The sequence below is a fragment of the Coenobita brevimanus genome, chromosome 67 (genome assembly GCF_032717465.1).
Source record: "Coenobita brevimanus isolate Jiangsu-jjx chromosome 67, ASM3271746v2, whole genome shotgun sequence".
NCBI classification, from domain to species: Eukaryota; Metazoa; Arthropoda; class Malacostraca; order Decapoda; family Coenobitidae; genus Coenobita; species Coenobita brevimanus.
This window is the reverse complement of record NC_137020.1, coordinates 4,818,397-4,831,562: the sequence shown is the minus strand read 5'-3', so window position 1 is coordinate 4,831,562 and position 13,166 is coordinate 4,818,397. Positions and strand designations below refer to the sequence as shown.

The following is a 13,166-nucleotide window of genomic DNA, read 5'->3' as shown; positions in this document are numbered from 1 at the left end:
CACACGGGAACCACATGCAGTTGAATCAGTGCTTGTCTCTGAGTCTATTCTCTTATATCAATTGCCTCTCGGAACTGTTCAAACATGATTTAAGTTTCTAAATATTCCCCTTCGTCTTAATGATTCACCAAGTAAACTACCGTCAACAGTCTTGTCACTTGCTCCTGTTGGCTACTCTTAATCACTACTAGACGTCATTTCTTAACCTTCAGAATAAATCCCAGTGTAGTCTCCACATGATGTTTGGAGTAAAACACCTTTCTCTATCCGTACTGCTAGTGGTCAGCTAATTTGATGTCATTCCGAGACACAGGTTGACAATAACAAGAGCACCGCTGCGATGATTACCGTCGTTCCACTGGTGAATTGACCAAACACCTCAACAGAACTGATGCATCATATGTAAGGCCTAGCCTCAGTTCATCCTCCTCCCTAGGGGTGAGAAGGGTCTGGGTGTACGAGTCACATATGCAGAAATAAAGTACAGTAATAAGGAAGAACCTCCTGAACTTCACAAAAATAAAGTTCTTTTGCTTTATTAGATATTCTTGGATTCCACAATACTTTTTCATTTAACTTATGTATCACCCCACGTTCCTTCTTCACAGTGAGCACTTCATATATAATAATTTTCTTGTTTTCTTGCCTACATCCAGTTTATTCAACCTGCTTCTCACAGTTGTGCACTGAGAGATAAAAATGAGAGATAAATGTCGCGTGGCTATTTTCTTCGAAGATTAAATGCATATCAAAATAACCTCCTTGCTGGAGGTAACTAGAGGGGCACTCAGTGGAGCGCATCTCTCCGACAAGGGCAACGAAATTTCCAATCCACTCTTCATAATGGGTTAAGTTTTCTCATCATTGATTACATTTCGCAAAAAGAGTTTTCCGGATCCTGAAACTATAATACTATCCCGATCAGTCCCAAAAGTTAACCGATTGTTCCCTGGGACATGGGCTATCTACCCACCAAATTTGGTCCAAATCTCTCTTTTAGTTTTTGAGTAATCGTGTTAACAGACACACAAACCAATAAACATCGGTCCCAAAAGATAATCGATTGTTCCCTGGGACATGGGCTATCTACCCATCAAATTTAGTCCAAAATTCTCTTTTAGTTTTTGGGTAATCCTGCTGACAGACAAACATACGGGTGAAAACATACTCTGCTTGTTGGAGAGAATTATCATGACCGCCGTACCACTGTCACGTACTGATGTTCTGGCAGGCTTGATTATCTTTAAGATTCATGCGTGTTGTTGGTGTGATTAAGGTTCTAATAAGTCCCAGGTGTTTCAAAGGTTCTTATCACTGATCTGCAAGGACTGACGCATCCGTTTTTGCATGAGGCGGATCTGGCCAAGATCATCACATTCCAGAAGATTTATGGTCTATCCTTACTTATTTATAGTCCACATTCCCTTGTTTTCAGTTAGTTATTCACATCTCTTATATATGCTTTGACCAATGGCTAGATACATAGGAAGTGTTGTGCCACTCGGTTCGCAGTTCGATTCCGTTTTGTCACCGAATGTTATTCCATTATGTACTGTATATCTTTTGAATATCGTCTTCGGTAACAATGACACATAGCACGATGCTCCGTCACACTTCATAATGATTACGTGATAGGAAAGACTTATGGTAATATTTATGGGTTACAGTATATACAATCGTTGAAGGGATAGTGAAACTGGCACGGATTCACCGAAATGGAACTCTGCAAGCAATTTAACATCAGAGAGAGAATACGGGAAAACGTGCTTTACATTTTGATTAAATGTTGCTGTCTGAAAAGCATCAAATACAGGGGTTTATTTCAGTTAGGTATCAAAGGGAAACGAAGCGACTCACATTCACGGACTTGCAAAGTCAAACAGTGCTATCAATTGTCCATATCATACAAGGACACGAGCGCCTGAATTTTCGTCTATCATCTGATGTTCGCGCCAGATCTAACGACGCGAGTTTTGTCTTTCATTTTGTACTCTGGACCAGATGGACAGAGTGTGGCACGGTTCATGGCGCGTGATCCTGAGGACTACGGGACGCTGCAGTGCTGGGCTGAGAATACAGTGGGAAAGATGAGTCCACCCTGCCTCTTCAATATCATACCCGCAGGTGGGACTTAACGAGATATTCTTAACATATCTTTTACTATATATAACAATCGCACCCCATAGTCTTAATTTCGGCATCCTTCAACCCTAACCCTATCACCCTTTGCCCTTAACTTTGGCATCAATATAACGTGTACCGTTGTTAATGAAAATCACACAAACCTAGCCAAATGCAACATAACCTGTCAGAGGAAGCCACATCCATTGATAGTAACACTGACAATTTTTGGTTTGAACTTGGGCATTCTTCCCTCCTATCCCTGGCATTTTTGGTCATAACTGGACATCAATCAGTTGATTATTAATAGGAACTGCATTATTGGGCAATATTGTAAAATTGTCCCATGTCTGGCTGAAACGTGAGTCAGAATTAATATATATATTTTTTTATTATAAAGATTTCTGCTAACCTTAATTTGCTATTTTATACCGTCATTTTCCTTGATTTTCATAACTATTGCATATTCAAGATTGATGTGCAGGGAGAAAGCCACACGTCAGAAACTATGCATTTCCCCAAGAAATGGTTGTCACTAATCGAAAAGACAATAAAACTGTTACTTTCATCACTGCTAAGAATCCGACAAATGTTTTCGTAAGAGAGGATGTATTTTTGCAGCGACTGATCATGCACCTGAGGCTGGTGATGGTGCTGAAGTAGCGCAATGTGCATAAGAAATTAACGATATCAGTAATAAGAACTAATACAAATCAAGGAAGGTAAAAATAAGGATCAAAGACAGGAGAAGGGAATAGTGAAGAGTAAATCAGGCATTGCTATTTAGTGGGAGAAGCGACTAGAAACAGGAAACAACATAAGAATATTGAGCAACTACTTTCTGGGAAGGGGTATGACAATCAGAAAACATGCATGTGCCACTGCGATGGAGCGATAATGTAAGCAGATTACGAGCTGGAACAGTAATATGAGACCTAATAAAGCCAGGTAGATTAATATGAATTTCTCTGTATGAATCCTAACAGTTCAACCTACCATAATATTACTCTTGACAGCATATGTTCACATACATACATACATATAGAGATCAGTTTTTCTCTTTTTTTTTTTTTTTTGGGGGGGAAGGGGTTGAAGGATCGCCAGAAATGCCTGTGGATAATTCATTACTAGTATTGCGTCTGTCTCTGTCTGCCTATTCACTGTACCAAGCCATGCACCCGTCTCTCCACTCAGGCATGCCAGAGCCGCCTGTGGACTGCTCACTACACAATCAGACCTACAACTCCTTGGCGGTAGTCTGTACGCCAGGCTTCGATGGGGGACTCACTCAAACCTTCACAGCAAGGGTAAGAGACTTGATGTAGATGTGACTGACTGAGAATGGGTTAGTGATGCCCAGTCGAGATGCCCAGGTAAAGTGTCTGACTATCTGCCTACATATCTATAGCCTGACGCTCTAATTCCGCAAAGGGTGGCCGCAGACAAAACGCCTCAAAGTCGCTCTGTCACCCACCATTTGACTACCCACCCCCCATCTCACACACCCCTTCCTCATATACCTCTCAACTCGATCCCTCCACCTCATCCTCGGTCTTCTCCTCCCTCTCCCTCCCTCCACCTCACCTACATACACCCTCTTAGTCAGTCTTTCATTTTACACTCTCTCCACATGTCCAAACTACCTCAGTGTATATCTCCTAATCTTCTCAACCACATCCACATCCACCCCACAACGTTTTTTCACTTCTTCATTCGTCAACCTGTCCCTCCATGTCACTCCATATGCTCCTCTCAAGTAACTCATTTCCACTGCTCCCGCTCTTGACTTGTTCCCCTCTTGCAAGGTCCATGCCTCGCTTCCATACGTCAAGGAAGGGATCACAATACTATCATGCAGTGACTTCTTAACTTCCATACTCACCTCCCTATTTCTCATCACTGCTTTCAGTGAACCAACAACCTTCCTTCACTGCTGTACCCATTCACGCACTTCATCCCCCAAAGTACCATCATTACTCATCACACTACCCAAGTACTTGAATGCACTCACATTCTTCATATCCTTGCCATCCATCACCGTGCATTCTGTGACATCATTCTTCTCAAACACCATAACTGAGAGAGTGTCTGACTCATTTCAGCAAATTATACAGCTTCTCCTGTTCAGTTTTCTCTATTTTACACTACCTCTCCTCCAAACCTCACTTTTTTCACACTGGAATCCACCTAACACCAGCGAGAACAGTCCTTTATCTGTATCTTACTATTTCGTCTCTTTTAAAATAAAATGTGATTGTTTGATTTCTTTGTGTAACACTAACTTCTCGAATTCCACTAGAATTTGTACACTGGCTGGAGCTATCATTTCATCTCTGAAAAAATATACCTGTGCTGTTTACTTATATCATAACTCTACTGACCTTCCAAAACTCTACCGTATAGCTGTTTCATTTCTAACTGGGGTATATTCTCTTCCGTTACCCACTCCATTTCCATAATGTCTATTACTTTTTAATCTTACTGTCGCCAGTTAATTTTGTTTCATTTATGAAAGAGGTCTGATAGTGAATGAGTAATCCCCTTTGATCAGTGCACTGTACTGGCAGGTGTACAAGGTAGTGATGATGATATGATGATGATGATGGTGAGAGGCCTGGCAGTGAGTGAGTTATTCTATTGTCTTCCAGGGGTACGAGGCAGTGATAAGAATGATGATGATGATGAGGAGGAGGAGAAGGATAGAGGCCTGGTAGTATATGAATTATGCCACTGTTTCCTCCTGTTCAGGTGTACGAGGCAGTGAGAGGGGTTGGTCAGGTAAACGTGACCTCCTCAGTACCTCGGTTCACCCTGCACGGCCTCACCCCCGGCCTGGACTACCTCATACAGGTGGTGGCACACAACGCACTCGGTGCCTCCACACCAGTCACCCTTAGCGCCTTCACTTACAAGACGGCGGAGAACAGGATGAGTAAGTACTCGGAATCATGCACACTAGACGGCATAAATTCGCTTCAAGTTTCCTTGAATTATGTGAGCCTGTGATGTGGTAACATTGTATGGCAAAGGGTTGACGGATGTGTTTTAAGCAACCATATATAACTATCACTTACTGTCTCGTGTACAATAAATTTCTTGCTTGTAAAAAATCACATGGGGATACTTAATGTGAATTTCTGCTCTCGACCGCGCACCCAGGTTCATAAGTTCGGTTTCTATTTCAGCATTTGTAGGTCTGACTTCTCTCTGTTAGCTAATAATCTTAGCTGGCCTCCATCGACCCTGGGAGATCCTACCGTGAGAGTGACGTGTGGCCACAAGATTGGTAACTAGCCACACAATCATCACGTTTAGACAGGAAACAACGACTAGTAAACAGAGTTAAATTCCAAGCCAAGATTCTCACATGGTCACAAATTTCATTACAGTACGCATACGTTTTACTCCAAGTTTTATTACAGTACGCATACGTGTTACTCCTTAACATTTCTCATCAGTTGCTGGGAAGTAATTAGCTGGTCTTGTCTTTTGGTTTGGCTAACAGTCAGCAGATAACATCAACCGTACCATGGCCAACCTTAGGGGACTCCGTAAGCAACTCGGCATCATTTTTATGTGTGATGTAAATAAGAGAGGCTTGGTATGTTTCTTTGATGGTATGATGCCTCAAGAGGGAAATGATGACCATGCCCTTAGTGAGCGCGGTGGAACAGTGGACGAACTTCCCTGGCTTTACCGCACCAGCACTTGATGGCTCACTGCACCTGCCCTGTGTGAATGTAGATGGCAACGAGACTATGAACCTGTACACCTGGGGACCAAAGATGACCTATTATTCCACCGCGTCTACCTGACACGTAGGGAATGTCCGTTAATTTCATCCCTGACGCATCACATCAAAGAGAAATCAGTCACCTATGGCCAGACAAATATAACAAGTTAGAGAAACATACCAAGCCAGTCTCAGCTTAGGATTACTAACCAGAAGAAGAAAGTGATAAGAAGAGGTGAAACATTTTCTTCTTTAAGATAGAGAAACAGTCTAAGCCTCTGTCAGCCTCAGAATATTAGCCTTCGGAAGGAAGTGACAAGTAGAACATGTAAACTATTAAATGAACGTACGTATCTATGGCCAGAGACTAATACTAAAACTCTCTCGGATTAGGAATGTTAGACTCCAGAGGAAAAGGGACAAGCAGATGTGAAATATAGTATTAAGCGAACTTCTGTATCTGTGGTTAGAGAAACATGCTATGCGTCTCTTAGCTTAGCATTATTACTCACGAAAGGGAATTGACGGAAAAGAAGAAATATTAAGTGAATTTTTGTGCCTATCGCCAGAGAAACATATTAAGCCTGTCTCATGTTAGGAATATTAGCCACCAAAAGGTGCAAGGTGGAATAGGTGACATATTAGGCAAATTTTTGTCCTTGACTGTCATTACACTTATTGGGACAGGAAACAAGAAGACCGAGGAAGTGAGTAGGTCGGACGCAGAAGGTGAGGAAGTGTTGTTGGCGGACATGACTGTGGTGGTGGCGGCTGCAGCGGTGGGTGTGGCTGTGATGGGTGCGGTGGTGGTGGTTGTGGTGGTGGTGAGCAGATGTGTGGTGGTCAGGAGGCGGCGGGAACATTCAACCACAGTCCACCACACAAGCACGGCTACTCAACCAGGACCAAGCATACCAGGTGAGCAAAATCGCCAGATATTAAAAAAAAAAAAAAAAAAAAGGGGAGTGGGGAATGTTTTTCCCCAATATAATTTATTTCCAAGAGGAAGTTAAAAGAATAAATACTGATACGTAATACAGAGGCTTTGTTCTGACTAACTGTTGTATAAAAACATTAGATTTCCTAAGTCTGTAGTTAATGAAAATTGAGATGGCAGAGGGTAAACAAACCCCTGATGGCAACTGTTACAATTGTTCCTGTTTGTCTGTCTGCCAGTCTTTGTAGCCCATTATATCTCTGCCGTTGTCTATGTACCAGTCGTTCATGTTTATCTATTTGCCAGAGTCTGTCCATCAGTCTTTGTTACTGTTTATCTACCAGTCTTTGTCAATATTTATCTGTCTGTAACTGTCCGCTGTTGCCTTATACTTTGGGTAGAGCACGTTTCTTTAGGTTTGCCTATCATTGATTCTGTTTATCTGTCGATATTTGCAGTTGTTATTGATATTCAGCCTAGCTCTGTATAGCTGTACATAATTATATACATAGGGACACTCGTCTTCAGTTGTATATGTATACACGTAGATAAGCCAGTGTTTCCGTCACGTACAGTCGACATCAAAAGGCCTGTCGCTTCCTCTGCCTCTCTCTCCATGAAACAGTTATGAACATTGATCTGAAACACAATGACTTCATCAGTGGCAGTTGCTGTGGATTCACCATACTGATTTTAATGTACATGGAGAGAAAAGCAGGATAATGACTGGACTTTGGCGTTAGCTCTACTTCTACACACCTTTTATCATGTCATACTACAATATAGCCAGTGTTTGCCATACACATATATTTATTCTTTTATTAAGACATACCATAGCAGATGAGTATGTCTGCTACTAACTTCTGTTGATCTTTTTATCACGACCTGCTATACACGTAAGGCCTGGAGGAGAAATACATAGCTGATGCATTAGAATATGAAGACATAAAATCATACTGATGCTACAAGTTCGACCAGGATTCCGAAGCACGGAAGGAATAAGTGAGAAGTTAATTATAAAACAATAGACAACGTTACAGCTTTGATGAACCTGACATCAAACGTGTTTTGAATAAAAATCCAGGGATATGATTTCAGCAACGGGGCCTCATACCGGTAACCTTATGTCATTATTGTGATATCTACGATGCTACATAAGTAGCCTATTGAGCACACACACACACACACACACACACACACACACACACACACACACACACACACACACACACACACACACACACACACACACACAGTGTACACCTATAAATTTTCATTTCGTTATTGACTAAAGCTACTATACAGTATAGTACTTGGTGATGAAATATTGGACGAGAGTAAAGATGGAAGGGGGGTGAGGGAGTACAGACGCTAAAAGGTACCAGTCCCCCAATGATCACACACGTGCTTTGACTGTGGCTCTAGGAGGTCTGATACATTTCTTTTACTATTTCTGCCTCCATGCAACACTTATGGTGAAACTGCATAGAGAAAAAGGGTGTGTTTATTTTGATAAAAACGCATATTATATGGTGTATATGGGAAGCTGCTGAATGCTGTGAAAACTATGTATGAGGGCGCTAAGGCTGCAGTTCGTGTGGATGGTAAATTGTGTGAATTTTTCTCCCTGAATGTTGGATTAAAACAAGGATGTGTCATGTCTCCATGGTTGTCCAGTCTGTATATGGATAAAGTTATAAAAGAGATAAAAGGTTGGGCAAAGGATGTTGGAGCGGCCCTAATGAGAGAAGACAGTGTTTGGAAACTTCTTGTTCTGTTGTTTGCAGATGATACTGTATCGTTAAGTGAGGACGAAGGGGATCTGCAAGGCTTGGTGAATGAGTCTGGGAGAGTGTGTAAGAAACTGAATCTCAAGGTGAATGAAGGGAAAAGTGAAGTTGTGGTTTCCGAGAGAAATGAAGTTACTGAAAGTACAGTGAGGTTGGATGAGGAAGAAATGGAAAAGGTGAGTGCATTAAAGTACTGGGGTAGTGTGATGAGTAAGGATGGAAGTTGAGTGCTTAAATGGGTTCTTTGAAAGCAGTGATAAGAAACAGGGAAGTAAAGAAGTCGCTGCATGATAGTATTGTGATACCAACTCTAACGTATAGAAGTGAAGCTTGGACCTTTTTGGGAGGACACAAGGCAAGAGTGAGAGCAGTGGAAATGAGTTATCTAAGAGGAATATGTGCAATTACACGGATGGAAAGCTTGACAAATGAGGAAGTGAAGGAGCGTTGTGGTGTGGATATTGATGTAATAGAAAGCGTTAGGAGACACACACTGGGATGGTTTGGTGATGTGGAGAGGGAGGAGAGCGAGAGACTAACGAGGAAAGTGTATGTGAGTGAGGTGGAGGGAGAGAAGAGGGAGGGGGAAACCGAGGACGAGGGGGAGGGATGGAGTGGTGAGGTATGTGAGAAAGGGGTGTGAGTTGGGGAAGAGCATCGAAATGGTGGAGGACAAGGTGGTTGGAGGCAACTTGTTTGTGGCCAACCCCGTATGGGATTAAGGTGTTTGGTTATAGATAGATAAAGGTAGATAGTATTGTTTCGTGACAGGTAACATCCGTCTGTGTTATTCGCAATCACTATGAACCCTTGAGCTGTTGAATCCTGAACTCCAGTTTCGCTTTCGTGTTCACAGTCGTAGTGCGTTTGTCTCAATCACTGCCCCACACTCATACCTGCTGGCCAGTCTTCACCCTGCCAGCTTTTGCTTTTGTACTTTATTTTACATTAAGCCATTTTTCTTCTTTTGGTATTATATCTGAGATTTGATTTCCTCGTTCGACTACATATGTATGTATTTTTTTTTCTATTCTCTGTTCTTTCTTGTGTGTGTGTGTGTGTGTGTGTGTGTGTGTGTGTGTGTGTGTGTGTGTGTGTGTGTGTGTGTGTGTGTGTGTGTGTGTGTGTGTGTGTGTGCGTGCGTGCGTGCGTGCGTGCGTGCGTGTGTGTGTGTGTGTGTGTGTGTGTGTGTGTGTGTGTGTGTGTGTGTGTGTGTGTGTGTGTGTGTGTGTGTGTGTGTGTGTGTGTGTGAAACATATTATTCTTAGTACAGTCTTATAGCTGACCACGTCTTTTTATACTCTGAGCAAGTTTCTTCCGAATTACTGAATTTTTTAGATGTGTACTCAGCAACTTAGCTTATTCTGTGTATGCTTTCAGTGCACGATTACAGTGTCTGGCAATATATGCACAGTCGCCTTCACTTATAAGTACTCCAGGGGCTGGTGTATTTAGGTCTTGTGTAGCGCTAGGGTATGTGTTGTCTCATGGCCTCTGTAGCCTCACCACTATAACACTACTGTAGCATCACCACTGTAGTCCCACCACTATAACACCACTATAACCTCACCAGTATAACACCACTACAACCTTTTCACTATAACACCACTACAACCCCACGACTATAACACCACTACAACCTCACCATTATAACATCATTGTAGCCTCACCACTATAACACCAACACAAGCCCACCTCTAAGACACCACTACAACCTCACTACTATAACACTACCATAACACCACTACAACCCCACCACTATAACACCACTACAACCTCACCACTACAACACCACTACAACCTCACCACTATAACACCACTACAACCTTACCACTATAACACCACTACAACCTTACCACCATAACACCATTGTAGCCTCACCACTATAACACCACTACAGCCTCATCACTATAACTCCACTACAGCCTCATCACTATAACACCAGTACCTCATCACTATAACACCACCACAACCCCACCACTATAACACCAGTACCTCATCACTATAACACCACTACAACCTCACCACTAAAGCACCACTATAACACCGTTGTAGCCTCACCACTATAACACCACTACAGCCTCGCCACTATAACACCAGTACCTCATCACTATAACACCACCACAACCTCACCACTATAACACCAGTACCTCACCACTATAACACCACTACAACCTCACCATTATAACACCAGTACCTCATTACTATAACCACTATAACCTCACCACTATAACACCACTACAACCTCACCACCATAACACCACTGTAGTCCCACCACTATAACCCATTGCTATAACACATCCGACGAGAGACATAAACAAATAAACCGTGCCACACAAGTCCCCAACCACACCAATCCCTGGAGTATTTACAAGCTGTGGCGATCACAAACAACAATCTCCTCGGCACAGAAGAAAGCTTCATTCATTTCTTTTGTGCTGAATGAGGCTAATTAATTCTAAGACAACTATATAACAATTATTTTTTGTTATTACTTGAACAATCATTGCTTATTATATACCTAATGACATACAGAATGGAACTACAACACCTCCAATGGGTTTCAAAAGTACGTTGACTCTCAGACGTATAATCTGCTTCAAATATTGTGTTCCTTCAGAGGTTGTGTGTGGACGTGGTAAGGCAGCTAGTACTGACACCAACATCACCAGCTGCAGCCAGTACATCTGATTGGTGGGATTCTCAAACGTACTTACAAACTATTCCGTGTCGTATCTTAGAACCCTCTCTGCAGGAGCTACAAGAACCAAGAGAAGATTATGCCCCCTCCTTCCTTGTTTCTACTGCGAAAAACAGACACAACCCATGATAATTTTCCACTCCTAAGATTTATTTTCTGCAAGAGAACCAGGAAACGTTGAAAGATTGCAGTCTCAGTTCTCTGTTCTTCCTGCAAAAATTAATCGTAGTTGCGAAAGGGAACCAATCATAAATATTTCCGCAGATCCCAGCCCTGATTGGTGGAGTGTTGTGCAAAAGACATTTTAATGATTGCTGCTACTAAGAGTCAGATGTATCCATGAGATTTTGGTCATACTATAACGATATCTCATATTCAGGATTGGGGAAAGTTCTTTTATACGAGTATACTTGGCCCTCCTATCTACCGATATAGGCATAACCACAATGAAGTTAGCCCTGCGTCTGATATGCCACCTCTACACAGGCATCCCTAGAAACCACCACAGCCAAGAACACGGCACCACGCTCAAAAAATTAGACTTTGAACATAACACAGACGTCTTTGCTGCCTGAACAGACATCCACCGCCTCCCCATCCTGGAAGCTTTGTAACTATACAAGTAGTATCTCGTATTATGTTATCGTATTTGGCAGACAGTTCAAGAATCACGGTAATCATGTGTTATATACCATTATCACTGGGAATAGTGGATGATCGTCCATTCTCTACACATCTACTGCTGATGGGTGCAAGGGAGGGAGTTTTTTTTTCTGTGTGTGTGTGTGTGTGTGTGTGTGTGTGTGTGTGTGTGTGTGTGTGTGTGTGTGTGTGTGTGTGTGTGTGTGTGTGTGTGTGTGTGTGTGTGTGTGTGTGTGCGCGCGCGCAAACGAAAGAATGAAGTGACATTCATGTACTAACTGATTATACAGGGGCCTCTCGTCTAAGGATACAGGTAAACCGTCAAAGGTGATGCAAATGCTGATCATAATTTGCGATGAGTTTCTGTTGCTAACATGACAACAGTATCATAATAAATTCACGTATTACAGTATGATACCGTTCACAGCTTCCCAGGTCTGTCGTTTTTGGTATTGCTCGTTTCTTATCTTTTTTTTTTTTTTTTATAATTTCACTTTGTCATAGTCATGGGCGTGACCCTTCTGGTGAGCGATGACCCGTGCGCCAGTGTCCCTGTTATTAACTCTCACCAAAGAAAGCAAGCAAGCCATATGGTTCTGCTGGGTATCCGTGAGATATTCATTATGTGAGTAAGCCCGTCTGACAGTCATGAAATAGAAACTGAAATTCCTTTGCTAACTCATGACAGGTTGACAAGTTTTCCCTGTGAATAGTTAACAAAAAACATGAAACTTTTTAAATCGTTCTTCCATCGTACACCCAGACTCTCAGAGTCGTTATTTGGACGCTCCTGCACGTCAGAGATAGGCAGGTTGTTGAGTGTAATTATTGCCATGTATAAGATGGGCCATAGGGCAGGATATGTTGCTATACCCTGTGCACGTTAACTTGGCCAAAAATTGTCGTCCTTCCACCTAGAATACTGGGTTGTAACCATAGATTAACCCTAGAATATGTTGCCAGTCACGAAGGATGCTGTGGAAAGGATGTACGGCTGTAGTATTGTCTTTTTCTGCCACTCAGCTACGTGAAATAAGCTGCAGAAGGACGAAAATCCGGGCCGAGTTAAAATAAAGTATGGTACCCTGTGAATAATTTCCTCTTTGATGTCAAGAGTATTAGTCTGGCGCTCAGGTGTCCATATACACATTATTTCCTTTACCCCTTTCAATCATGTAATGTCCTTTTATTATTCTTGTTACAGGACTTTCAGGCCATGTCAGTTGAGAGTTTATAAAGACT

At 42.2% G+C, this 13,166-nt stretch overlaps 1 protein-coding gene across 1 annotated transcript in view; it reads left to right on the top strand.

Moving 5' to 3' along the window:
* Nucleotides 1-13,166, top strand: part of LOC145405498 (nephrin-like) — a 134,785-nt gene that overhangs the window by 118,656 nt on the left and 2,963 nt on the right. The window contains exons 12-15 of the mRNA XM_080276847.1: nt 2,002-2,124; nt 3,316-3,428; nt 4,870-5,053; nt 6,542-6,772. Coding sequence (XP_080132973.1) covers nt 2,002-2,124; nt 3,316-3,428; nt 4,870-5,053; nt 6,542-6,772 — 651 coding nt within the window. The remainder of the gene's footprint in view (nt 1-2,001; nt 2,125-3,315; nt 3,429-4,869; nt 5,054-6,541; nt 6,773-13,166) is intronic.